The 25,531-nt window shown below is 48.5% G+C and overlaps 1 protein-coding gene across 4 annotated transcripts in view; it reads left to right on the top strand.

Annotated features, from left to right (window-relative positions):
- Window positions 1-25,515, top strand: part of NSD1 (nuclear receptor binding SET domain protein 1) — a 68,202-nt gene extending 42,687 nt beyond the window's left edge. For 3 of the 4 annotated variants that reach the window (XM_069773031.1, XM_069773030.1, XM_069773033.1), the window contains exons 14-23: window positions 393-572; window positions 905-1,061; window positions 1,358-1,563; window positions 2,157-2,269; window positions 5,056-5,325; window positions 6,676-6,792; window positions 8,193-8,334; window positions 8,790-8,896; window positions 12,170-12,374; window positions 16,480-25,515. In XM_069773031.1, the coding sequence (XP_069629132.1) occupies window positions 393-572; window positions 905-1,061; window positions 1,358-1,563; window positions 2,157-2,269; window positions 5,056-5,325; window positions 6,676-6,792; window positions 8,193-8,334; window positions 8,790-8,896; window positions 12,170-12,374; window positions 16,480-18,812 (3,830 nt within the window). In that variant the 3' untranslated portion in view covers window positions 18,813-25,515. The remainder of the gene's footprint in view (window positions 1-392; window positions 573-904; window positions 1,062-1,357; window positions 1,564-2,156; window positions 2,270-5,055; window positions 5,326-6,675; window positions 6,793-8,192; window positions 8,335-8,789; window positions 8,897-12,169; window positions 12,375-16,479) is intronic. The other variant, XM_069773032.1, reaches the window with a different exon arrangement.
- Window positions 25,516-25,531: the final 16 nt, after the last annotated feature.

Genomic DNA, 25,531 nt, shown 5'->3' with positions numbered 1-25,531 from the left:
TCCTGTGTAATTACTGTCTGAGCTGATTTACTAATTATTTGTGTATGATAGGAAGCAGTCCTAGTCTATGAACTCTTGAGCTGTTTCTGCACAGCATGCAGGAGGTTTTTCACTTCCAAGTAACACAATTTTATATATGCTATGTACAAATAGATATAAAAGATATTTATAATTTTTTATATATATATATTGTTATATTAAATAATTTAATAGGAATCCAGTGAGTATGTCATGGATAGTCTATAAAAATTAAAGGTCAGTTTCCTTTTCCAAAGATCACTTATGGTTGCTCGTTTTGAGCTTAGGTATCAAATAGAGGCTAGTTTTGGCAGGAAACAAAAAGTCTTCCTCCTTTAGAGGTTCACTGTGTTCCCGCCATGTTCTGGTGGTAGGTCGCTTGATGCGCTGTGTGCGGTGTCCTGTTGCATACCACTCCAACGACTTCTGCCTTGCTGCTGGGTCCGTGGTCCTCGCCTCCAACAGCATCATCTGCCCCAATCACTTCACTGCACGGAGGGGCTGTCGCAACCATGAGCACGTCAACGTCAGCTGGTGCTTTGTCTGCTCGGAAGGTGAGACAGTCTGTGCTGGGTCCCCTGTCACCAAGGAATGCCCTGACAAGAAGTCATTAGAGCAGGCAGAAGCTTTGCCTGTCTAGAGCGTGCCGGTGAGAACTGCGGAGAACAGATTGCCTTCCTATCCGTCCCCATTTAAGTCCAACTTCAGGCTAGGGGTTTTTTTCAGATCCTTAGAAGGGCTCTTTTTGCAGCATGAGTGGGGCACAGCTTTTGAAAAGGGTTTGCAGAAGAGCATCATGCCCATTTGTCAGCTCTGTCTGTCTGGAAGTGTGGAGTCTAGGGCTTCTGCGCAGTGACTCTGATATTCCTCCTCCTTTTCTTTGCAGGGGGCAGCCTTTTATGCTGTGAGTCGTGCCCGGCTGCATTTCACCGTGAGTGTCTAAACATTGAGATGCCAGAGGGAAGCTGGTATTGTAATGATTGCAAGGCAGGCAAAAAGCCACACTACAAGGAAGTAGTCTGGGTGAAAGTTGGGCGCTACAGGTAGGTGAAGGTAGAACAGATTTGTCCTCATCCCTTCTTCATGCAGTGCTCGTGGTGATTGAGGTGAGAAGCTGCGTCCCTCTGCAGGGTACAGTGCAGCAGCCTCTGGCTTTTTTGCATGCATGTAGCAGCCGGTAAAATGCGTGCTTTCCTTCTCCAGTAGCCTCTTGTGTCCCCACCAGCCTTGCTGGTCGCCCTCACACACTTTTTCCCCATGTCCCCATGAAGTAGCATACTTCTAAGGTGGTTGGAAGCGGGGGAGCCAGAGGTTTCATCTGCCCTTCCCTGTGTTGCAGGTGGTGGCCAGCTGAGATTTGCCATCCTAGGACAATTCCTGTCAACATCCAGAAAATGAAACATGACATCGGTGAATTCCCTGTGCTGTTCTTCGGCTCCAAGGATTACCTGTGGACGCACCAGGCCCGTGTGTTCCCTTACATGGAGGGTGATGTCAGCAGCAAAGACAAGATGGGGAAGGGCGTGGATGGCATATACAAGAAAGGTAACTTGTCTTCATCCAGGGAGGTACATGTTCTTTTTCTCTTCATTCCCACTTGGAGAAGTGGCATTCTTGTAACAGAGAAAAATGTCTTAGAGCTGAAGTGAAATGAAATTTGTAGAATGAGCTGCTGCTTATCTATCATCCAGTGCACTCAGAATGTTCGTTGGTGTGACTCCCAGATGGGAAGACGGGTGTGCAGATCTTGAATGTTTCTCCAGCTCTGACATAGCTGCTCTAAATCTGAGTGATCAGCTGCTTTGTCAGCTTCCCTGTGTTTAATACGGTCAGTATCTGTCTATAAAAATGCAGTTGGTTGTTGTGAATGCAGCTGCCTGACACCTCTGCCCAAAAGCAGGCAAAGCTAGCAGGCAGTTTGGATGCTTCATCACCCATGGGCAGGTCCCTTACTGTAACTCTAGTAACTGCCCTACTGCATTAGCCTTTTCTTCACCTCACTCCAGTGAACGTCTGCCTCTGAAGTATGCAGCCAGGGAGGTTTGCTTGTGGAGCTGTTAGCACTGGGTAGACACTGGCAGCACAGCTCTGTGTGAGCAGAGGGAGTTCCTCATAACACAGCCTGTTCTCTCACTTAGCTCTTCAGGAAGCTGCAGTAAGATTTGAAGAGTTGAAGGCACAGAAAGAACTGAGACAGCTTCAGGAAGACAAAAAGAATGACAAGAAACCTCCTCCCTACAAACATATCAAGGTGAGGGCAAGTGGGAGGGGACAGGTACAGAAGAGAAGTCTTGAGCTGTCGGTGCAGATGATTTACAGGTATATAGAAAAATTTCTACTGTTTGGGCATCTGGCTGCATTTGAAGGTTACTTTGGTGCTCTTGGCATCTTCAGTCATCCTCCACAGAAAGGATTCACATATGCGCAGAGCTGTATGGAAGATAGACATCAGTAATAGAGGTACTCTGATTTACTGGAGCAGATCTGGACATCTCTGTGCTGTTCCATGTCAGTTGTGTGCTCTGAGGGGAGCGTCTCTCTACCTTGGGAACTTAAGGGAGAGTGCTAATAATATGCAATATGCTTAAGTACTGTGTGCTACTGATGGCAAGGTGGGCATCCCAGGTGGTGCAAGATAGGAGATGGTCAGGGTGCAGTGGAGCAGAGCTGCGTGGAGGATGGTAACCCACAGTATCTTGTTTCATCTCTGCTATTGTTTTATATCTCTATCAGTTGGTGACTGAACAGAAATACTAAAGCAGGTGTGTGTGCTGGAATATCAGGCCTTTTGCTGAGTTTTGGGGAACTCTTCATGTTTAGGGCTGTATTTTGAGATTGAATTGGAGCAGCCGTAGAAGTCCTACAGGATGGAGGTGACTTGAGACGAGAGCTGGGGCCAAGTGGGTGTATGTGCTTGAGATGTGGGTCCAGACTGATCAGAAACCCTGTGACTGAGGGACTGTGTTCTTTTTTTCATTGCCTCTGTCTGCTCCTTCCCTTTTTTACGTGACAGACTGTGAAAGCTTAACTGATTGCTGGCACTTTTTTTTTTTCTAGCTAGGATTTCTAGGCAGGCAGATATATCCTGCCTGAGTTACTGTACAGTGTAAAGAACACAACTGAATGCTGTGGCAGCAGTGTGGGCCAGGCAGCTTCAATGGGGGAAATACAGTTTCTCACTATAGTTATTTTTAAGCCTGTCTCTAGCCACAACATGAAGGAACTCTGGAAGCAGTTTGGAGCCTTTGAAATACCCCTTTAATATAAATAATAATAGTCATGGCCATTAGTCATGGCAGCTCTTCTGAGGTCTGGGTGCAAGCTGTTTGTTTCTGAAAGCAAAGCAGTTTGCAGGAGCATACAGTGAACTGGGGAAGGCTTTGGGGTGGAATGGCCAAAGCTGGCTGCATCTGCTCCCATCCTGGCCTTCTAAGGGGTTCAGCACCTCGGGGTCCATCCCAAGGAGTGCCAACATGAGAGGCTGCTGCAAAATACGCTTGGAATCCTTCATCACATCAGGGTTGTGGCTAGTCCAAGTGTCGTCCTGTTTTGGAGCTGGTTTGTACTAACAGTGCCTCGGGGAGTAGGGCAGGCCTGCTGGGTGGGCATGCATGCGTGCTAAGGGGCACCACACTTGGACACCATGGTCACTTGGGGTGGTGGTGCCAGACCCAGCAAGAGCACCTCTGTCTGCCTGGTGGTGGACGGTCCTAATCCTGTGAGACTCGTCACTCTTAATGAGATGATGAGCTAACAGTCTGAGAAAGAGATGGGAAGCAGCAGAGGAGTTATGAAGAAAGTTGGAGGTGGGAGGCCATGCTAGGAGGAAGGGGAGACTGTGTTGAAGAGATTAATCAGGGAGTTCTGAAGGGTTTGCTTTTAAACAAAAGAGGAGGATCAGGGCTAGGCCAGCCTCGGTGTCCTAGTTTCAGCTGGGATAGAGTTAACTGTCTTCTAGTAGCTGGTACGGTGCTATGTTGCTGGCTGGGGTGAGCGAGCGGCTGCAAGGTGCTTAGTTGCTGGCTGGGGTTAAACCACGACACTCGGGCAGGCTGCCAGTGTGGAAACTTTGCTCAGTAGGTGAGACTAAATAAATTGGAGTGGGGGGCTGAAATAGTTTCGCTAAATGATCCCCTCCTTTTGTGTTCTGGGAGAGGAAAGGGAGCTGATGGTATTGCTTACCTGGGCAAAGAACAGCAAGGAGCTTTTCTTCAGTATCTCTCTCAAAAGTCCTGACTCTCTGTTGCCTGCCTTTCAGCATTCGCAGCCTTTAACCAAAACCAAAGGACCCTGCTTATGCCACAGACATGCCAGTCGCTTCTCCACCTGTTGCTGCACTCTGCTTCCTTCTGGAGCGGTTTTTGGAGAGCTCCTTGGCTTAACTCTGAGCTCCTCTTTGGGCCTTCCAACCCCAGCCTTGTCTGGTTTTTCTTTCATTTACATCTGCAGGACAGTTGGGTAGGGAGCTAACTGCTTGTGGCCTGGTGCATAGGTAGGCTCTCTGTACTCTGTCCTGCATGGGCATGTCCACTGGTTCTCATAGTAACAGCTGAGAGCAAAAACACAAGCTTGAAGATAACAGATTAAAAAAACAGGGCAGTAAGGAAAATATAAGGAAACGGACCTGACACTCAGAGACTGAAGAAGGTGCTGTTCCACGCAGAAAATGGTTTGGTGTCGGTCACAGGTATGGTGTGCACCCAATGAGAGTGCTGGGCCACCTGGGCTGGATGCAGGCACAGTGGTGATGGGAGGGGTGCACTTGGCAGCCTCTCCCTGCTCCAGGGTCACAGAATACACACTGCACCATGTGACACTAATGGGGGACCTGCATCCTCCTTAGCTCTTCCCTCTTAACTGTATATCTCTTGAAATTGTGTGCCCAGAAGTACATATGTGCTTGTACTTGTGTTCTTCTGCCCCTCGCTGTAACTAACTCACACTGCAGCCTGTCAGCTCGTAGGCAAGGGTTGAGTGTAGAAGTGACTATCGGGATAACCTGTTCTTAAGAGCTAACATCCTTTGTGTGCGTTCAAGGTGAACCGGCCGGTGGGGAAGGTTCAGATCTTCACTGCAGACTTGTCCGAGATACCACGTTGCAACTGCAAACCAACAGATGAAAACCCATGTGGCCTGGATTCCGAATGCATCAATCGCATGTTGCTCTATGAATGCCACCCCCTGGTCTGCCCTGCTGGGGAGCGCTGCCAGAACCAGTGCTTCTCCAAGCGGCAGTATCCTGAGGTACAAATTTTCCGCACGCTGGCACGAGGCTGGGGCTTGCAAGCCAAAACAGACATCAGAAAGGTAAGTACTCTGTTTCTGCATTTAATTTTCTCTTGCCACTTCTCTCTTAATCAGTGTTGGTTTCAATAGATTTGCAAAATCACCAACTTCCATAATTTGAAGAAGACTTCTTGCTGTAGAATGCTATGTAGGAAAGAAATGGATAAATTTAACTTTTCCAGTCCTGACAAGAATGCTTTAGCTCAGCTAACCAAGAAGATGGTTTGCATGTTGATGTTCCACAGGGTAAGAAAAAGATGATTGCTCAGTCTGTCTGCTCGTATGGATGATGGGCTTTGAGTACACCAGAACACTGCCCTGAAGACGATGCTGAGGATTTCCAGATAGGGAGCAGTGATTATACCTTCCCCCCATTCTTGAATAGCCAGGCTTTTCCAGCATAAGAATCTTGTATCAGAAACTGAAACCAGGGCTTGTCTCTTACAAAAGGATAATGTCTTGGAGATGGCTGTTATTATTGCTGAAACTGGTTATCTCCAGCTAAAACACTTGTATATACTTTTTTAAATCCAGGGAACAGTAGTTCTGTGGACACACATCTGTGCTGAATGAAGAAGGAAGAATGTTAAAGCAAAGAGAACCCCAAAGCTAAAAAAGGGTGAAGTGAAACAGAGGACGATTAGCATAGTAGGAGAAGAATGTCTGAAAAAGAAGTAGGGACGACATGCTACAGGGGAGGGCTTGATAGCAGAAGGAAGAATGTGAGTCCATACTGTTTAGGCTTTGCTGCCTGCTGTGATACAGGTTAAAGGATCTCTCTGCCATTCCCTGTGCCTGTTACATTTCACTTTCAACAGACAGTCTGGAAACAGCAAAACTCGGTTATTTAATGGAGGCACCTATTAGCCCCCATGGAGCAGAGCTGGGGTTCCTTCTGAGTGTTGAAGTACAGTCTCTGCAGTACTTCACTGCAGGGGAACTCCATGGATTCACTGCAGGAGCAGGTGCCCTAGGTGCATCATGCTGCTCGGTGTGGTTGGTTCCCAAAAGGATGTTTCCAGCTGGAATGCAGTTATGCAGTGCTTTGAGCTTTGCAGCAATGAACTGTTCTTGTGGTTTACTTTTATGCTGTCCCTGAATGTTAATTCCTTCTGTAGCACAAAGAATAGTCTGGTGGCCATTGTTGCTTTATTTAATGTATTTCAAGCTGTTTGTTGAGCGTATGAAACAGATGTACGATTCAGGGCTCCTAGTGAAGATTATAGGTCAAACTGGCTGCAAAGCACAGAGGAAGATTTTTATGAAATGGTTTCCACAAAGGAAACAGGAACTGTGTTTTAGCACAAAGGTGGATGTCCCTCCATCCTGGAGGGAATTTGTCTTATCAGCTTATTGTTTTCTTTCTGGCAGGGTGAATTTGTTAATGAGTATGTTGGGGAGCTAATTGATGAAGAGGAGTGCCGAGCCCGAATCCGCTATGCTCAGGAGCATGACATCACCAATTTCTACATGTTGACACTGGATAAGGTACGTGGAAGGAATTTCTTTTGCCAGGATCCTAGACAGAAGTAAAATGATTGCAAGCAAGTCATGACAGTGGTATTCTCCAGCAAGTAAAAAGATGCTAGGAGTTGCTGATGAGCTGATCTGCATTTGCACTGAAGAGAAGACCGAAAGAATGGATTTAACGTGCAGTAGAGAAGCTTCAGGTTGGATATTAGGATTAGGAGGAAAGTCTCAACCGACTTCTTTGGAGTTTATTCAGAAGAGGTAAGGCAGTTGTCTGAAGGCAATTGTCTGAGGATAGTAGATCCTGCTTCAGCATAACAGGGTGAATTTGGTAACCTTGGGTTCCTTCCTAGCAGCTGAACCCTGGAGAGTCCAGAACTGGGCTGGTATGTGCCAGAGAAGGCATCAGCCCTCAGATGTACAAGTATCAGGTGAAGTGAGACCTTCATTTAAGTTCAGATCCCAGTTCTTGCTGATTTAAGTACAGGGGTGGAGTTTGTTACACCCACAGACTCCTCCGTGGGTCCTGGAGGCCAGGTTGTTGGTATGAGCTCCTGGCTTTCAGAGGTAAGTAGTTTTGTTAGCTGCTTGTCACACTTTGTCACTCAACCTCAGAAAGATTAGAAGGAAATTGTGAAAACAGGCGTGGGAAGAAGCTGTCCAGCGTGGGACAGGGTAACAATGTGACTGCTTTCTAGCTCTCCCCTCTTCTTGCTAGAAATTCACACTGACCCTATCTTGTTCTCCTTGTCTGGCTGATGGGTGGAAGGCAGGGGCAAACCCAAGTGTTAGTATCTCCTGTTATTACAAATCCAAATCTCAGTTGCAGCTGCTTTCTCCGATGCGGTCTAACAAATGGTAGTGTGTTGTACAGAAGCATACCTCATATGTTATGTACTGTTCCTGTTTTCCTTCTATACATTGACTTAACAAGAAACAGGAACTGGTATTTTGCTTTTGAGCAGACGTCGGAGTCTGGAACCACAAGTGCTGCCTTGGAAATGTGCTTAGTGTAGTGTTTATCCAGTACTGAAACCACAAGGAGAGCTAACTTCCCAGAAAGCAGCAGTAGCGTTTTCCTGGCTGTTCAGGAGCCTGTGTCTTTGAAGAGGAAGATGATGTTGTGCAGGAGACTGTACTGCTATATGATCTGCCAGCCATGACCAGAGAAATCAGTGTGTGGAAACTGATTGGGTGTCTGTCGATTGTCCGGGCAACACAGCGACACCTGTCCCTTACACTTGGTTAAAACACATGTACAAACACGGTGCTTTGCACGTGTCATCAGATGCCTCCATTGTCATACTTTTCACTACTGATTAATGCTTTCCTAGTATACTGGTACCTGTGCTGCAATAGCTTGAGCAGGAAATGACAGTTTATTAATGTGTTTTTCTGGGTATTTTTTGCAATTCCAGGATCGAATCATTGATGCTGGGCCAAAGGGCAATTATGCTCGGTTCATGAACCATTGCTGCCAGCCAAACTGTGAGACTCAGAAATGGTGTGTGAATGGCGATACTCGGGTCGGGCTCTTCGCAATTGTAAATATCAAAGCTGGTAAGGAACCCCACTCTGTCAGTACCTGCAGTTAAAAGCGTGGGAGTGTTTCTCTAAGGAAAGGGGAGGGTTTGTAGCTTCTTGGGAAGATACTTAATTTTTGTTTTCATGTAGACAGTCATGAGACTTAACACCAGCATTGACATAATGAAACACATACATCCATGATATAAATGGAGGTTCATACTCTAATTTACAGGGTCAAGAAATGGAACTAAGCATGCTACAGTGTGGGGTTGAATGCTCTTTTTGGCTGTAGTATGTGATAGGAGTGTAGGGTTGCAATGAATTTTCAATCCACACAGGTCTATGGGTAAATTAATAGTTGGTATCCTTGTATAGTTGTGACAGTCATTTGTGTTATTATATTTCAAAAGTGCTTTTACTTCAGCAGTAAGATGTTCTGCTCCATAGTTCATTACAACTTGCTTGGTTTTGATCTGCTTTTGTGCCAGGGACTGAGCTGACTTTCAACTACAATCTGGAGTGTTTGGGAAATGGAAAGACTGTTTGTAAATGTGGTGCCCCAAATTGCAGTGGCTTCCTAGGAGTACGGCCAAAGGTATGATGCCTCCTTTAAGCTTTTGTTCTTCCAAATTATCCCTTTGCATAGATGTGTATAATTTGTTGCAGAGATCTCAGGAAAGGTAATCTAGTTTCAGTGTGGCCATGAAAGCACTGCTTGAAATGAGTTGAACATCCAAGTTTCCATTCTGAGAGTGCAGATCTTAGACGTGAATTATTAGAGTTGCTATAAATAATGACAGGAAATTGTATTTTACAACAAAAAAGTAAATGAAAGATTTTTTTCAGAATTTTCTGCTTACTAGCATGACAATTTCCATCACATTAGAGGGGCAAGGGACAGGCATGGGAAGGGCTTCCATTGTATAACCAAGAAACCACAGCTCAGCCCATTTTCCAAAGTAAAGGCCTGAGTAAATTGTGAGCATGCATGGAAGGCCAGCAAACTCACATTCCTTCAGACTTGGAGTTGCTTTAGAGCCAGACTATATCACCATCTTTGCTGCAATAAGAAAGTTCCTGGTTTTTTCTCCTTTTGGTTAAGCAACTGAAGTGCACGCATCAGACAGGAATAAGAAATTTGCCATATCTGAAGTAGAAAAATCACTAGCTTTTAGAACTCACTGACTTTTGAGAGCTTCATGTTGTAACTGTAATGTTGCAGTAACAGAAATTGATTTCAGTTACCTTCTTGTGTGAGCTGGTTCTCACTGGGAAAAGGAAATAACAGGAGCAGTTGGCTGAATTCCCAGCTGTCACCAGCTAAATCTATGTCTCAGCTGTTGGTTTGTTTCAAGAGCTTCACCAAATCAGTGTGTAATCCCTCTGCTCTGGCATGTGGATACTGGCGGCTTACTTACCCACAGTTAAGGGTTAAAAGCTCCAGTAGCACAGTTGTTAAGCCCCATCAATATGTAGGGAAGGTTTTGTGAATTCTCTAGAGAGCTTAGTTCTGCAGAAAAATTAACTTATGATTAAAAAAACTTTGTCTTCAGAAGTTGACAGGTGAGGTGAATTACACATCTGATGTATTTAGTTCTTTTTTGGGCTGCGATTTAAAGTTAATTGATTTTCTGCTGCTCCTGTGTTATACATGGCTTGACTGTCATTTTTTGCCCTGGAATTGCAGGATGCATGATGGAAATGGGAGAAAGGTGCCCTTTAGTTGGCATTAATGTTCCATTGTGATGCCTGAGGTGACTCATTCCATCATGATGAGATGGGCTAAAAAAACAATACGCAAGAAAACAGTACCTTGGGGTTTGTTTGTTTTGGATTTTTTTTGTTGTTTGGTTTTTTGGTTTTTTTTTTTTTAATTCATCCCACAGTAGATGCATTTTTAAGCTTCCTGAAGATACAGCAAGACAAAACTTCGCTGATTATGTTCAAGTTCACGCTTAAAAGTGACCTTTCTAACTGGGAGTGTGGAAGAATGTTTGGGAGTCTATTGTGCTGCAGTGAGCAAGTGGGAATCGCTTAGTCCAGCTGTTAGACCTTGCTTGGACATTCAAATTAACTGTGAAAGGTTTTTCTTGTTCTCTTTGTAATTAGCTAGCCGACGTACTAGGGGCTGAGAATAGGTGGAATGGTTTAGGTGGAGTGATTTCACTGCCTGCATTTTCAATGATAAGAAGGGCCTGACTCGTCCCCATTGTCAATGGGAATGATGGTATGAAAACAGAAATATCCACATGTGAAGGGGAAGGAAACAATCAAGAGATGTAACTCCCTAGTGGCAGGACAGCTGGATAACCACCGCTGCTGAATTCTGAAATTGTAGGTCTGGAGACAAAGGTCTTTAAATGTTTTGGTGCTCTTGTTTTTAATCTTGCTAGGAGAGTGATGAAAATAGTGTCCAATATTTATGCAGAATAAAGGATGCAAAAATCGCCTTGTAGGCATCATCTCAGCACACAGAGATGTTCTACGTGGAGAACACGTATTTTGACATGAAGATATGTGGAAAATGGCATAAAATGTAGCTCATGTCTGTTTAGATAAACTAAACTGATAGTGCTTTGATAAGGTCACTGACTGGGGACAGGAAGCATCATCTTTGTGGAGTTGAGTGTTTGGTACAATGGGGGGCTTAGCCTGGAGAGGATCTGTGCTAGGGGGTTAGGAGTGCTCTGAGGACCTGGCTTGAAATGGGGGAGGCGGATGTGGGGGGGGGCAGCGGAGGGGGGGGGGGGCAGAGTTTGAGGAAGCCTTAGGCCAGAGAAGAGAGCACTTAAGCCATTTAGATGCCAATCTTGGGACCAGTTGTGGTTATTTCATTACTGCCTGTAACACAGCTGTTGCAAGCGTGGTAATTTAACTATACTGATGACACAAAGATGTCGGGTGTCATCGGTGTGGGAGAGGATGGGGCAGTTGCAAAGGAATAGCTAAGTATAACTGGGAATGGGCTGGAGTTCAGAGATTCAGTATGCCAGGGTACACACTTGGAAGGTAATAGCAGAAACAAATCTGCCATGAGAAGGTCATCGATGAACAGTCATGGTGGAGGAGCCATCGTGCAGTTCAGCTGCCACAGGACTGAGCTGCTGTTGCAATGCAGCTGTGAAAAAGGCAAATGCGGGTGGTGCTTTGGGAGGGATTTCCTATTCTTCTGGAGAAGTGTTGATGTCATTGTATATGGCCTGTGAGGTGTCGTCTGAACTAGCGTGCATAATTCTGTAACTTGTGCTTGGGGGAAATAAACTCAGTAAGTGCAGAGAAAAGCCATTCAGAAGACTGAGGGTGCAGACTGTGAAAGTGTTTGGTTTGTGAGAAGGAGAGTGTGTCCTGGTGGTTACTTCAGGGAGAGAGAAAAACTTCTGCTGGAAAAGAGCAGTGTTAACACAAGAACAAATAGGTCTATACTGATCACAGATAAATTCAGACTGAAAATTGAGTGAGGAATGTCAAAAAGTGCAGGAAGGCCTGGGAGAGACTCTTCATGAGTCACGGGTGTGCAAGGATACCCACCTGCTTTGACCAAGGACCTGAAGAGTCTGACAGGTGGCATGAGCTCAGTGATGCCAGGCAGCCTCTGGCTCCTCGTTCTGTTGTTGCTAATTGTATGTATCCTATGTTTAACCAGGCTTTGGTGCAGGGCTCTCAGGCTCTTTCAAAAAAAATGAGAACTATTTGTGTAGTAAATTGGTTGCCAAATATTATGAAGCACTGCAGAGATGCTGCGTATGTTTCAGGTATGACTGGCAGCGGGATTTTTATTTGCAGGGTTTGCAGTTATATCCACTGTAGCAGGAAGGGAACAGATGGAAGGGGCAGAGACCTGCATTAACTGACATTGTCTCACCTGCAGAGCCAACCCACCCTCACTGAGGAAAAGTCCAAGAAGCTAAAGAGACGGCCGCAGATGAAGCGCAGGTCGCAGGCGGAGGTGATGAAGGAGCGAGAGGACGAGTGTTTCAGCTGTGGGGACGGAGGGCAGCTAGTTTCTTGTAAGAAGCCAGGCTGCCCCAAGGTGTACCACGCAGACTGCCTCAACCTGACCAAGAGACCTGCAGGTCAGTGATCTGCACAGCTGGGCTCTGCTTGGGTCACCGTGTTGGCTCGAGGTGTCCCAGGTGCTGCTCATCACCTTGCACTCACTTCACAGCATCTTAAAATGCAGAGAAATCTTTCTCACTTGAACAGACCTTGTGGCCCACACAACCCTGGTTTGCACCCCACTGTGACTGCAAAAAGATGAGTTGATTGCCGAAGGGGGAGCTGGTCCTTGCCTAAGAAATGGTGCTTGTGAGCTGACCCCATCCTTGGGGCCTGGCAGAGGACAGTCCCAACAATAGTTGAGGTTTTTGTTCCTCAGATTGGCCGTTTTCCCAAAGTTGAAGACAACTGAGTGAGTTGAATGGTGAGGAAAAGCACTGATGGAAAATCGTAGAGAGGAATGTGTTAGGTGTCTGAATAGCCATAAGTTCATGGTCAAGGAAGAGAATGCTATCAAAGCATATCCTAGTTTGTGGTGAAATCTGAGAACAGAAATTTGAAATAAAAAGAAAAGATACTTGAAAAGTACTTCTCCTTGGGTGCAAAGAAAGAAATAGGCTCCCTGTATGAGTGATAAAACAGCTCTGAGTTCATTAGTAGCTCAAGAGGTGTAAAGTAACATCTATTAGAGGGAGAAATTTAAGTTGCATTTAAAAATTGTAAGGGAGCTGGTTATGGGGCGTGTTTCCTCTGTTGTTTCAAGTTGTCTTGGTTACTAAAGGAGCTCCTGCAACCTTTGATGAGTGTTCAGGTTTAACCAGTGCACAGAAAGGGAAAAAGTCTGACCTTAGTCTTGGTAGGCCAGTTAACTCGATGTCTCCCAGGCCAGGAGGATGGAAAAGCTGATAGGGATCAAGTGCCTAAAGAATTAAATGGTAAGAATACAAACAATACTAGGTGACAAGTTTTTAGGTAGAAAAACTCATCAAACCTAATTTAGGGTTTTTTGCTAAGATAATAAATGTGGTTAATAAAAGCAACTGCATTGAAGTAATTTGTTTAGGGGGCTGTAAATCTTTTGATTTAATACTGTAAGCATTGTCATAATTAGAAATTCTCTGTGCAGCTCTGTACAGTATTTTCTGAACACATCGGAGGCAGGCTGAGAAACATGGAACCAAGCGGTATCTGAAAGTAACTGCCAGGAGAGTCACTGTGACAAGAGTGTTTCTGTCGGCACACCGTGGGGAGCCAGAACTGGGCATTCAGCACCTCTAGCTGTAATTTGGCAGAAGGTGTAGAAGGGCTAGTAGCATATTTTGTAGATGACAGAAATTTTGTGTGTGCACGTGTTAAGTTTTGGGGAGAATAGGGCATTTATACAGAAGAGCTTGGATGGCTCATTGAACAAACGCTGTAACAGCAATGTTAAAGCCAACGGGAGTGCAGGTCATTGCTATGGAACATCATCATGCAGGGTGAGGGAGTCCTGAATATCACCTTTCTGTCTGTTTTTGTGTGCTAAGACAGGGTGCTGTAACATCCTGGCAGGTTTTCCTATGCTTTAAAGTCTCCAATAAAGGAGAATCCAGCCTTTAGCCTGTTCCCCTGCTTTGCATATGAAAAGTTTCTCCTAACAGCCTGACTTGAAAAAAACAAAGGATTGTCATCTCTCCAATACCAACCCCCCCCACCTCCCCTTTTTTTTTTTTTTTTTAACATACTGGGAGACTGTTATCTCCTTAGTCCTTTTCGGGCTTAAACACAGTCTCTCCTTGCAGCCCTTATTTTCTAAAATTATTATTCCTGGTCTGCTCTGGACTGTGTCCCACTTGCCTACACATTTTTAAAACTGTGGTAACAAGTATAACAGTATTGCAGCTGAGGCCTTGCTAACACCAACAGAAGAGAATGATTATATTTTGTGTTTTACATAAAAATTCTCAGGAAATGAGATTTGGCTTGTTTTGCAAAAATAACTTTTGTATTTATGTGATGTTTGTGATTTGCTCTGTCATCCTTGAGTCTTTGTCTTGATCCTTTTCACATACTTTATTTCTCCCTCCTGCAGTCCAGCTTTGCACTGGTCTTTAATTGCATCTTGTTGGTGCAAGAGCATCTGTCCATTTTAAATTCTGAACGTGAATCTGGTTAGAACCAGATTTTTGCAGTCCCTCAAAGCCTTGTTGTTATCTACCTGTTTCTGTAAGAGTATTTGCTGTTCTGCTTCCAGAAATTTAAAATAAAATACAGACTAAAATAGGGTCCTGAAGGATGTCATTGGAAACGCCTCCTCAGTTTGCCAGAAGACCGTTAATAGCTGTTTTCTGAGAATGATTTTCAGTCAGTTGTAGCCCTTTTTACTCTTATTACACATAGGCTGCTATTTTCATAGCCCGCTCCTTAGAGTATTGTGCAGGACATGAAAGGTTCAGCACTTTTTACTTCAAATGTTTCCTCTGCCATGGGCACTGCTGTCGAGTTAATTGGAATTTCCTGCTTGTTTGCATGTTACTAATTGTGTGATCTTACTTCCGACAGCTCCAGGCTGTCTCTGGAGAGGCTGCTTATTCATTAGGCCTTTTATCCTGTCAAAGACCATTAGAGTGGGTTGATAGGATTTATCCTTCCTGCAACATACTGGCAGGTTTTGACTTATTTTGTTTTTCCATCCGTACAAATGACCTCTACAACAGTAGTCCCAGAGTCTTCCCAGTGGCCAAAGTGAGTGCTGAGTGTGGCTGTCTGGGTTGCTGATGCTGCGGGAGGAGCAGCGACAGCCTGTGCTGCAGCACTGTGAGCACCGAAGGGGGAAAACCACATGTAGTGTTAAACATCCCCACTCTGAAAAGGATGCTGAAAAATTGGAAAAGACACAGAAAAGCAGTGTACATATTTTGAGACCAGAACAGAAGCCTTAGACTAGCTTCAAAAGGGGAAAAACATGATACGTGTTGTCTTCAATCAAGGGGAAAAGCAGCATGCGAGAGGAGAGTGGAGAGCTGGTGTTGCACAAGTGCATGGAGAAGTGCCCACAGCTGCTCAGTGCTGTGCTGTGGCCATGCTGTCTTCCAGCCTCCCTGGAAAAGAGCTGGTAGCCAAAGCCATGGATGTGTGGGCTTGGTTCAGGGAGGCTGGGAAGTGCTGTGGCCTGGCTGGTGTCCACAGCTGCCCTCCATCACCACTTGCGCTCTGAAGCACAGGCTGCCCCGTGCGACGGCTGGTCTGCAAGGAGCTGCTCTTCGCAGCAAGGCAGGAAGCTGGGGGGGGGCCATGGGGCTATGGGTGTTGGGGGGAGCATGGAGGCAGGAGGCGCATTTGGAAAGACACCCATGCTGATCCTATGGTGAGAGGTCAGGAACTTGGCATTGTGTATGCTGGGTGCAAATGGTCTCACTGTTCTTGTGTCCACGAACTGGTGAGAAGCGTTTGGTAGAGACGGCAGCAGCCTTGGCTGGGGAGCAGGGAGGCTGAACCAGTGAGGTCATCTACAGTTGAAAAAAGCAGCAATATCTAAAGTGTAATGTTGTTCCTCTGTGATGGTGTTGATACTGATGGTGGGTAGATTCAGCATGGACATGGAGCTCCTCAGGGAGCAGCTTGGCTTTGTATTAAGCAGTATTTTTATCATGGCCATACAGAGAGGTTAAGGAAGGTGCCTTTCGGTACAGAGACAATAGAAGCTTACTCCCTTGTGATCACTGCTCTCTCGCTTCTTCTTTCTGATAAACAGGAAGGGAGGTTGTTGGCCCAGAATTAACAAAGACTTAGATGAACCTGATGCATCTACTTAAAAAGTTCCTTGGGTGTATTATACACAGATACCACTGTTGTCTGTGGAAATGAGAGCCCCAGAGGTGTGCAAGCTGGGAGTGTCTGCTCTTCTCTAGGTGTCTGTATTGGTTAGTGTCGTGCTGGAACCAGATGGGCTTTTGGTCTGACCTAGCCTGGCTTTTGTTTGTCATGATTATCATTGCGTTTGTTGCTTCTGAGGATGCAAGTTCCTGTTAAGTGCACGTCAAGCCTGGGAGTTAAGGCAGAAACTGAGGAAGACATGTAGTATTGTATGGAAGTATTACAGGGTTGTTCCCTCTCTCCCTTGAACTCCCTTTGCAGCAGGCCTTTTCTGTTCCTCTTGTACCACTCCTAAGGTATGTCTTTTCTCATATGTCTGTGCTGCAGGAAAATGGGAGTGCCCGTGGCATCAGTGTGATATGTGTGGTAAGGAAGCAGCTTCTTTCTGCGAGATGTGCCCCAGGTCCTTCTGCAAGCAGCACCGGGAAGGCATGCTCTTCATCTCCAAGCTGGATGGACGTTTGTGCTGCACAGAGCACGATCCTTGTGGGCCTAACCCTCTAGAGCCGGGAGAAATTCGTGAGTATGTGCCTCCCATAGGAGCCCTGACTAACAGCGAAGACACCCAGCCACCAGAGCAGCCACCTGCAGACACAGACCTGAGTGTTCAGCCTCTGGACAGCCTACCTCAGTCTGTGGCCCTCAGACTGCAGTCACCAGAAAAACCCCCCGCTACCCTAGCACTGAAGCTGCCACCATCAGACAAGCCTCCCACCACCCTAGCCTTGAGGTTGCAGCCATCAAACAAGCCCCCCACCACCCTGGCCCTCAGGCTGCCTCCACCAGACAAACCACCCGCCACCCTGGCACTGAGACTGCCACCATCAAATAAACCCCCCACTACCTTGTCACTGAGGCTGAAGCCATCGAACAAACCCCCCACCACCCTCTCGCTCCGGCTGCAGCCTTCAGACAAACCTCCCACAACCCTGTCACTCCGCCTGCAGCCATCGGACAGGCCCCAGGCTGCCCTGTCCCTAAGGCTGCAGTCAGAGAAGCAACCCATCATCGTAGCGCTGAGGCCTCAGCAGCCCGACAAACCTCCCACCAATGCGGTGCTGTGGCCACTGGACGAGTCCTCCAGTGATGCTTCACAGTCTCATCTGCCGAGCAAATCTCCTCCGGGAACACCACAGTCATCAGACGAGTCACTTGTTACTGCTGGTGCCCTGCAGCTCCAGCTGTCGGACGAGCCTCCAGCCGCCCCTGGGGTTTTGGGGTTATCGGACAAGTCTCTCATTGACACCAGGACCCAGCAGCCTGAGCTGCTGGATGAGTTCCCAGTGAAATGCCTGCATCCTCAGCTGTCGGATAGACTTTTCACCACGGTGGGGACCCTGCAGTCCCAGCCAGTGGATGAGCCTCCTGCAGCCGATCAGCCTCAGCCATTTGACAAAGCTTCTGCCCAGAGTCCACAGCTTCGGTCTGTGGAAAAGGCTCCCAGCTCCATGGTGCCACAGGTCCCAGCATCAGAGATGGCTCCTGGTCCTGGGGTGCTGTGGCCTCTGCCCATTGAAAAAGTCCCCAGCTCACCAGTCTCACGGATCCTGCCCGTGGAGAAGGCTTCTGGATCAGCTGTGCCACGGCCGCCACCTCCAGAGAAGGCTTCCTTCTCCAGGGCAGTGCGGGTCCCAGCCATGGAGAATGCTCCCAGCTCTGGGGTGCCCCGTCCCCTGCCTCCGGAGAAGGCTCCTGCCTCGGGGATGCCACGGATCCTGCCCACAGAGAAGGCTCCCAGCTTAGGGGCGCCACGGCCCCTGCCTCCGGAGAAGGCTCCTGGCTCCCGGTCACTGCACATCCTGCCCATGGAGAAGGCTCTTGGCTCAGGGGCCCTGCGGATCCCACTCATGCAGAAGGCACTCACCCCTGGGGTGCTGCGGTCCCTGCCTCCGGAGAAGGCTGCCGACTCCGGGGCCCTGCGGGTCCTGCCTCCAGAGAAGGCGCTCAGCTCTGGGGTGGTTCGGCCTCAGCTCTCGGAGAGGTCTCTCACTCTTACAGCCCCATGGCCCCAGACATCGGACAAGCTGGCTGCTGCCGTGGCTCCTCGGCCTCAAGCCTTGGACAAGCCTCTGGCTGCGTCAGCTCCGAGGCTGTTGCTGTCAGAGAAGGCGCTGCGGCCTGTTGACCAGAATGCTCAGCCGAAGGAGAGAGGAGCCCCAGCTGTGGAGCTGAGTCCCCAGCAGAAAGAGAGGACCATGTTAGCTGGTGAGCAAATCTCTTGGTCTGCTGGGAAGGCGGTGACACATGTTGGACAGGTACCTTGGCCTATGGAGAAACTACAGACGCATGAGCAAACCCACTGGCCTACTGCAAAAGCCCTGATGCCTGCAGAGCAGCCAGCCCGGATAGCAGAGAAACTACCAGAGCCAACCCTTCAACCCAGCTGGGAAGTGGCCTCAGCCCCTGCAGAACAAACCCCTTGGACATCAGAGAGATTGCGTGCATTTGAGCAGACCCCTCGGCCAGCCAGGGAAGCGCCGGTGCCCCCAGAGCAGATGCAGTGGCTTGTCACGAACATTCAGACAATTGACCAGATTTCTTGGCTGAGTGGAAAAGCACAGACTCCTCGGGGGCAGGACCCTTTGCCTGAACAAAACACAGCGCTAGCCCGTAACCAGGATTCTGTCTGTCGTGAGTTGGCCGACTCAGAGCCAAAGTGAGGTTGGTGAATATGGGAGGCAGGTTTCAGTCTTTTAATGTTTAGGGAGGGGGATCTTTGTTTTGTTTTTTTTTATTCACTTCCCTGAGCCCAGCCCCTAACCCATGCACATCCCATCCATATTCTCTCGTGACATGAGCAAGGACATTCTCTTAAGTCTGAGTGTGGCCCAGCCGAAGGGAGAGAGCATCCGTGACCTTTTCCTCTTCCTTTTACAAATGGTAAAGCTGAAATAAAGAGTCCACTCTGCGTAAAAATCTCCAATTCCATTTAAATGGTCACATTACTGATCCTACGTGTTCGAGCTCCAGGTCTGATTTGTAGGCAGGTTCCCAGGTACAGCTAGGAGCCTTGCTCTTATTACTGTATTTAGAGGAAGCAGATCAGTCAGGCTGCCCTGGGACTGGAGATGTTTCAGGGATCAGGCGGTGAGCAGTCAGGTGTATGCCCTTGCTGGACTCTGTAGAAGCAGGGAACAGGTTTATCTGTCATCTGCCCAGGTCTCTGTCCCTGCAGAGTGTTGCTTTGCGAGGTTTGACCGTATGTTCACTGGGACATGCTGCGTACGTAGTTCACTGAAGGACAGCTATCGTCTGCAGCTGAGCTGGGATAGGAGCCTGCTGCACTCACTCAGTGCAGTTTTCTCCAGCAATAGACAATATCCATTCAGGCTCCTTTGTACAAAGCTGCGACTGGCCAGGCCCGAGAAACGGGGAATCTGAAGGAGGTCAGGGGAGAGTGTCATCTTGGAAGAAGCCATCTGGCAGTTTTTTCATTCTTGTGTCTTAATCCTTTAGCACAGGACATGCGGAGTGTTTCCTGCACTTGAAAACATTGTGACCTATAAAGCAGCAATAGCAGAGTAGGGCAGAGTGGGTTTCCCCAAGGTGCTGAGCACCATCCTAGCAGGGTGGTGGTGCTCCCTTTCAAATTTCCATCCAGTCTCTTGACTTTTTGTCGTCACCATGAGCCAGCAGACTGAGCAGTCTTTTCTCCCCTTGCCTCAGACATGTTCAGGACGTGTTCGCATCATACCTGGTCTTCCCAGCAGCAGGACGCACTGCTGAGCTGCAAGTGAAGCCTGTACTGTTCGCTACACAGCACGGAGGCAAGGGTGCCGTAGCTGTATCGGGACCCATCTCGACACCTTCCCCTTGGGTAGCTTCTGGCTTAACTCTTCTACAACCAAAGGAGACTTGAATTAACTGGACCGTGTCGGTGTGCGTGTGTGTGTGTGCGCATGTGTGTCCTTCCAACTGAATAGTAGTTCTCACACTGGAAGACGGTGGGTTCCAGCAGCTGGCTGGCTTTCTTTTTTCCTCTTCTCCCTTTTCCAGTTAAGGAGATGTTTAGTACCTGGTGGTCATCAGGCTGGTGTCCAGACTAGGCCTGCTGAAAGCCGTTTACTCAAGCATTGAGGCAGAAGTTCACTTGGCCGTGGTACTCGTGGGGCAAGCGGTAGCATCCCAGGGACCTGCAGAGTGGCGTCTTGCAACCGCCGGCACCCTTGCAGGCAGGAGGAGGATGGGCCTCCCTGGGCAGCACTGCTCGGGCTGGATGGGGTTGGTATCCTGCCAAGGAAGCACTGCTGACCAACACACTCTCCCACTTTCACAACACATTACCTCTGTGGTTTGCCTGAGCTCTGCCGATCCGGGTGCCGCAGCCTCGGATCTCCGTGCCCGCTACCAGACCATTGCACAGCTCCAGCATATCCTTCTGCTTCCAGGCAGATCTGCCAGTCCCTCCCTGGAAAGGGAGCATTCAGCTCCAGGCTGACCCTCTCCCTCTGACGTGGGAGCAGGTCCTTGTTCCCACCTGGTTTGCAAGTGCCTGCTGCTCCCAGAGCAGACAGTCATGAGCTTTGTGGTTTTCTATGAAGGGAGGCAGACACTTGTACTGAGACAAATCCTGATCCATTCTCCTTTCCTGATGTATGCACCCCAAGACAATGTCCTGCTGTGAAGGCCGGGTGTGCTGGGCACGAGGGGACATTACCAGTGCTATGGTGCATCTCTTCTCTAGTCCAAATCATTTCAGATCCTTTGTAGAATAGCTAGCAACTTCAAAAAGCTTTATGGCTTATGGAAACTTACTGTTTAACTTTTTTTTTTTTTCCGGGAAGACTGGCAGGTCAGTTCCTGCTTGCTGCTGAAACTGGGGAAATGCAAGCAGCTTGTGTTTCTGCGTGACTCCTGCACAAAGGGAATCAGGACAACTCCTCAGAGCCATTGAGAGAGAAGATAATCTAAGGGCATTCATTAACTTTTTTAAACAAAATTAAAAAAATGGTAATGACGTTCAGTATATTAAGTATTTATCATGTGTGAGAAGGAAAATAAATCTTGAATTTACATTTATAGGCCTTCCCATGAGCTGGACTTAGTCATGTAGATTGTGTAAGTAGGGTAACCTCCGTGCCAGCCACCCAGCCAGCTACAGCTGTAACTAGAAAGGTATCTGCACTGCTCTGTCCACCTCCGCTTCGCATTGTCACGTGTTAACTAGTTACTTGTTTCATGAAAAATAAACTGTGAATATTTTTGGTGCAGGCTTTTTTAAATCTGTAAAATGGAGAAGTTCTCAATGAATTCTCGTAAGTGCAGGTTTGAAAAAAATCACTTCTATAAATCGTGCTCACGTGGTAGGGTGAGGTTCATGGCAGCAGCAGTCTGTCAAGCAGCAGGCTCTTAGCCAAAAGCTTGTTTTGAACAGTGAATGTGGATTGAACTGTTGCATGGCATTTCAAACCCGCAGCCTTATTCCTTGCATCTGACCATACCCCACCTCTCTTGTCTCCCTTAATGCCTTTTCCATGAGGATCCAGGTTTCTGGCTTGCTACCTTCCAGCTACTGTCAGAAAGTTGACTTCAGCGTAGCTGGGAGGCTGCTTAGTAAAATCGGTGTGTGGAAACATCATTGAAGGAGGAAGCCAGCAAGCTGCTCTTCCCTCCTTGCCCTCCTTGGGCCCCTGGGTGATGCTCTGTCAGATCAGGAAGGCTTTTTCAGATATACATGGGGCTTGCAGAGGGAGTAGTGGTGCTGTTAGGAACGGCTGTCTACCTGGTCACTTCAACAAGACAGGTGAGGTCCGACCAGGTGTGGAAATAGGTCCTAGCAGCCCTGCCCTGTGCTGCCCAGCCTGCCTTCATCTGCAGGGAGCATGAGCATGGGCTGAGAAACGGCTCCGGGGAACAAAACCGTTGCGAAGGATATGTGGGCTTCTTTAGCACTTGAGGCAACTCTCGCTGTTGGTGGCAGCTGGTAGCACTGCCTTGGAGGAGGAGAGGGAGATGTCTTGTACTGAGGTAGTTGAGTTAATTTTCTGCAGTTCATTGCTGCTTTCGGAGTTCAGGCAGTTTGAATCAGTGGGTTTTTTTAAGGTAGAGGAAAGCAACAGATAACACGTACTCCTGGCAGACTGCTCCTGCTGGAGAGAGGCTGCTGCTGCTCTGCTCCAGCCTCCCCGAGCTCTTGCTCTGGGCTCGGCCATGTTTGCTGCAGCTCTGTGGCCAAGGCCATGGTACTTTTTTGCTGCGTTGGAGGGATCTGATCACCTGGCCACTAACAGTCTTGGCTCAGCCATAATTGCACCCAGGGTGGGCGAGAGGTGACTCTGGTGTTGATTCACTGTTGCGGAGAGTTGTAGAAGCAGAATCAAGGGTGTAATTATTTCTGCTCAGAGCTGTGTTCCTTTCCCTGCTGTCCCAGGGAAGCTCATGAGCCTGTTCCCACTTGCAGGAATGGCTTCCCTTCCCAGTTCTGAAGGGGATGAAGGATTTGCTCCCATACAAATGCTTCACTGATCAACATCCTTGCTGTCAGGATTGCCTGGATGCCCCTGCTCAGAGCAGTGGGCTGGGGCCACTGGCTGTGGCCTCTGTCCCACAGTGGGCCCCACTTCAGTGGTGGATTTTCACGGTGGGCAGGAGGGTCCCAGTTGACCTTTGGTGATGGAGGAGCTCTGGTGAGGGGTAACAGCGTGGTCAGGGACTCATGTGGGCTCAGGCTGCCTGCCCAGGCAGGGGAGGAGGGTTGCAAAGGGGGAGCCACTGCAGGACCTGTGGGACCCCTGGGCAGGAGAAGAGCAGGCACAGGTTGCTGTCCTGCTTGTCTTGTCCCATCTGCACCAGCTGGCTGGGCTGGTGCCCACTGTCAGCCAAGGCTCTGGAGAATCTAGGAGAAAAGTGACCACTGTAAGGAATTATCTCCTACTGCACATCTTCACATGCCAACTAGCTCGTGGTAGCTTGCTTTATTGCTGTTCTCAAGTTAAAACTTTTCCTGTTTAACAAAAAAAACCCCACAAGAACCAGACTCACTTCAATGCACAAAGTATTCAGGTGGTACTGTGGGAGCATGCGTTATAATTCAGGGTTGACACCCCCCCACACCCACAGGCACAGGCTTCGTTTTGAAGGTGTGTGGCTGTTGTAAAAATTCAAGAGGGGAGATGGTTGAATCTAAAAGACAGAAATGTACTAAGGTGAGATAATGCTGATTGAGGGTGCTAGAATTGCTTCAGCTCAGTTTCACGGAAAAAAAGGAAGAAAAATCAAGAAAAAGCAGCCCTAACCCTGATGTATCTCAGCAGCAGTTTAACCTGAGCACGCTGTGGATGCGCGCTGCTCCTACCTGGATCCCGCTGCCAGCATTGTGACAGGGCAGGGGGAGTTTGAGAAACCTCAGACCTCCAACACCTGTTTATTTTTAATTTCAGCCTTAACTTCTGATTTTGCTTGATGTTTGGAATAACCATAATTGTAACCTGCTTGTAATGTGCTTTGCCCTAAATTACTGATGAGGCTTTCAGCCTTTGCCAGCCAGTGAGTGTTAAAGCAAAGTAGCAAACCGTGCAGCTGCTCTGAAAGTATGGAGGGGGCCGGCAAGGGCTTGCAGCATGTTTGATCACCTGGGCTTTGTCTGCTAATTACTGCCCTGTGATAGTGATAACGCCGGTGGCAGCATTTGCAGCCGAGGCTGTGCCTCTTGCAGCAGCACGGCTGGGCTGATGGGTGCTCAGGACTCCCAGGGCTTGGGAGATGGAGCTTGGGGACCGCTCCGCTGCTTGCCTGGCTTCAGCGGGAGTCTCGCCTGTGGGGTGGCAGTGCCCTCGCTTAGCAGGAGGTGGGAAAAGGCAAGATTTCTGCTCCGGGTCCTCCAAAAGCGATCTAAACAAAGTCCAGTGCAGGGGGACGTCATGCACGATCTTGGGCTGGGGAAGTGGCGGTGATGGACAGTCCCTACAGCACTGAATCTACCTCCTAGGGAAATCTGAGAAATGGGTGTTGCTATGTCCTATTTCAAGGTAAAGTTTTAATCAGTTTGCCCTTGGCAAAGCACTTGGGCTATTGTGGTGCTATTGTAAACCGTTTGGCAGCTTAGCACAGTAGGGCTGAACTCACGACTCCTAGCCCGTGGGTGGAGGTTCCTTCGCTGGCTGAATCCCGTCCCCTGATAGCTGGTGCTGGGCTTTGGCATGCGTGATGGAACCAGGACGAGGCGTGACTCGGTTCCTTCAATTTATGATGGTTTTGAGACTCAAACCAGTGTGCCAGTGGGCCCCGCGGGTGTAGGGAGCGAGTAGAGCCACGTGAAGCAAGGCAGGCGTCCGCTAAGTGCATGTTCTTTGTGTCCGTTTGGTACTGAGCTGGTTTCAGTTTTTGTTTTTTTCTGATGTTTCTGAGTTGTTGACTTCAAGGAACTGGGTTTTGTGTATTTTTTTAGACACTGGGAACTTGTTAAAAGGAAAAGCAGCAGCACCGGGAGGCTCAAGGTGGAGCGTGGCTGGAGCTGAGGGCAGCCCTGGCCACTGTGGGTGGGAGGAGGTCAGGTGTGTCGGCAGCGGCTGGCACAGGCAGGGAGCAGCTCTCCCTGCAACAGGCAGGAGAAGCCCTTCAGCAGTGGTGCTCCCGGCCCTGCTTAATTGCGGTGACGAGTTCACTGCTCCGCCAGCCTGCTCACCTCCAAGACACCGAACGCATCAGATACCGCGTCTGGCTTTGAACGTCCCGTGCCACCTTCCAGTGCCACATGCTCTCGGCTGGGGTCCTGGCTGCCGGCTAGGCTGGGGGTCCCAATGAGGGTGGCCCTGGCTGCCCGCTCCCCCTTCCTCACTGCCTGGGGACGGGGAGGAGGGACACAGGGGGGCCACCCGTGGCAGTGGCGTAAGTTGCGCTGAAGCTGTGAGTGGAAGTTTGCTCAGAGAAGGGGGGAAGCCTTGGTGTGAGCAGCCCCACGCTGCGTTCCTCCACCACTGAGGTCTGCTGCCCGCGGGGTGGTGGCAGAGGGGAGTCCCCCGCAGAGTCTTGTCCCGCAGGCTCGGCCAGAGGGAAACGCAGCGGGAGTTGAGGTGCCTAGCTGCAGCTGTGGGTGGGTGCCGGGGTGGTGGCTGGGGTGACCACTGTGTGGAGGACGTATGGGTGCTCGGCCCTGGCTGGGACTCTGTCGGTTCTAAGCAGGGATGCCAGAGCAGGTGAGAGAAACCTACATATTTCCAGCATGTATATTATTTTTAGAAGAGGGAGAGGGGAGTCTTGGACCATTGATTACTTTCATTTTGCTCCCCTTAGACTGTTGGCTGTGTATGTGAAACTTATAATGAAAAGAGGGTTGCCCTGCCCAGGTGCTCCCAGAACATGTACTGTAATTCTTTGTATATAGAAGAAAAATTACTGTAAAGTAAAGTTTAACTTTACTCTCGATGTCCTCTTGTGGTTT

The sequence above is a fragment of the Haliaeetus albicilla genome, chromosome 27, assembly GCF_947461875.1.
Source record: "Haliaeetus albicilla chromosome 27, bHalAlb1.1, whole genome shotgun sequence".
NCBI classification, from domain to species: Eukaryota; Metazoa; Chordata; class Aves; order Accipitriformes; family Accipitridae; genus Haliaeetus; species Haliaeetus albicilla.
This window is presented reverse-complemented; position numbering and strand designations above follow the sequence as displayed.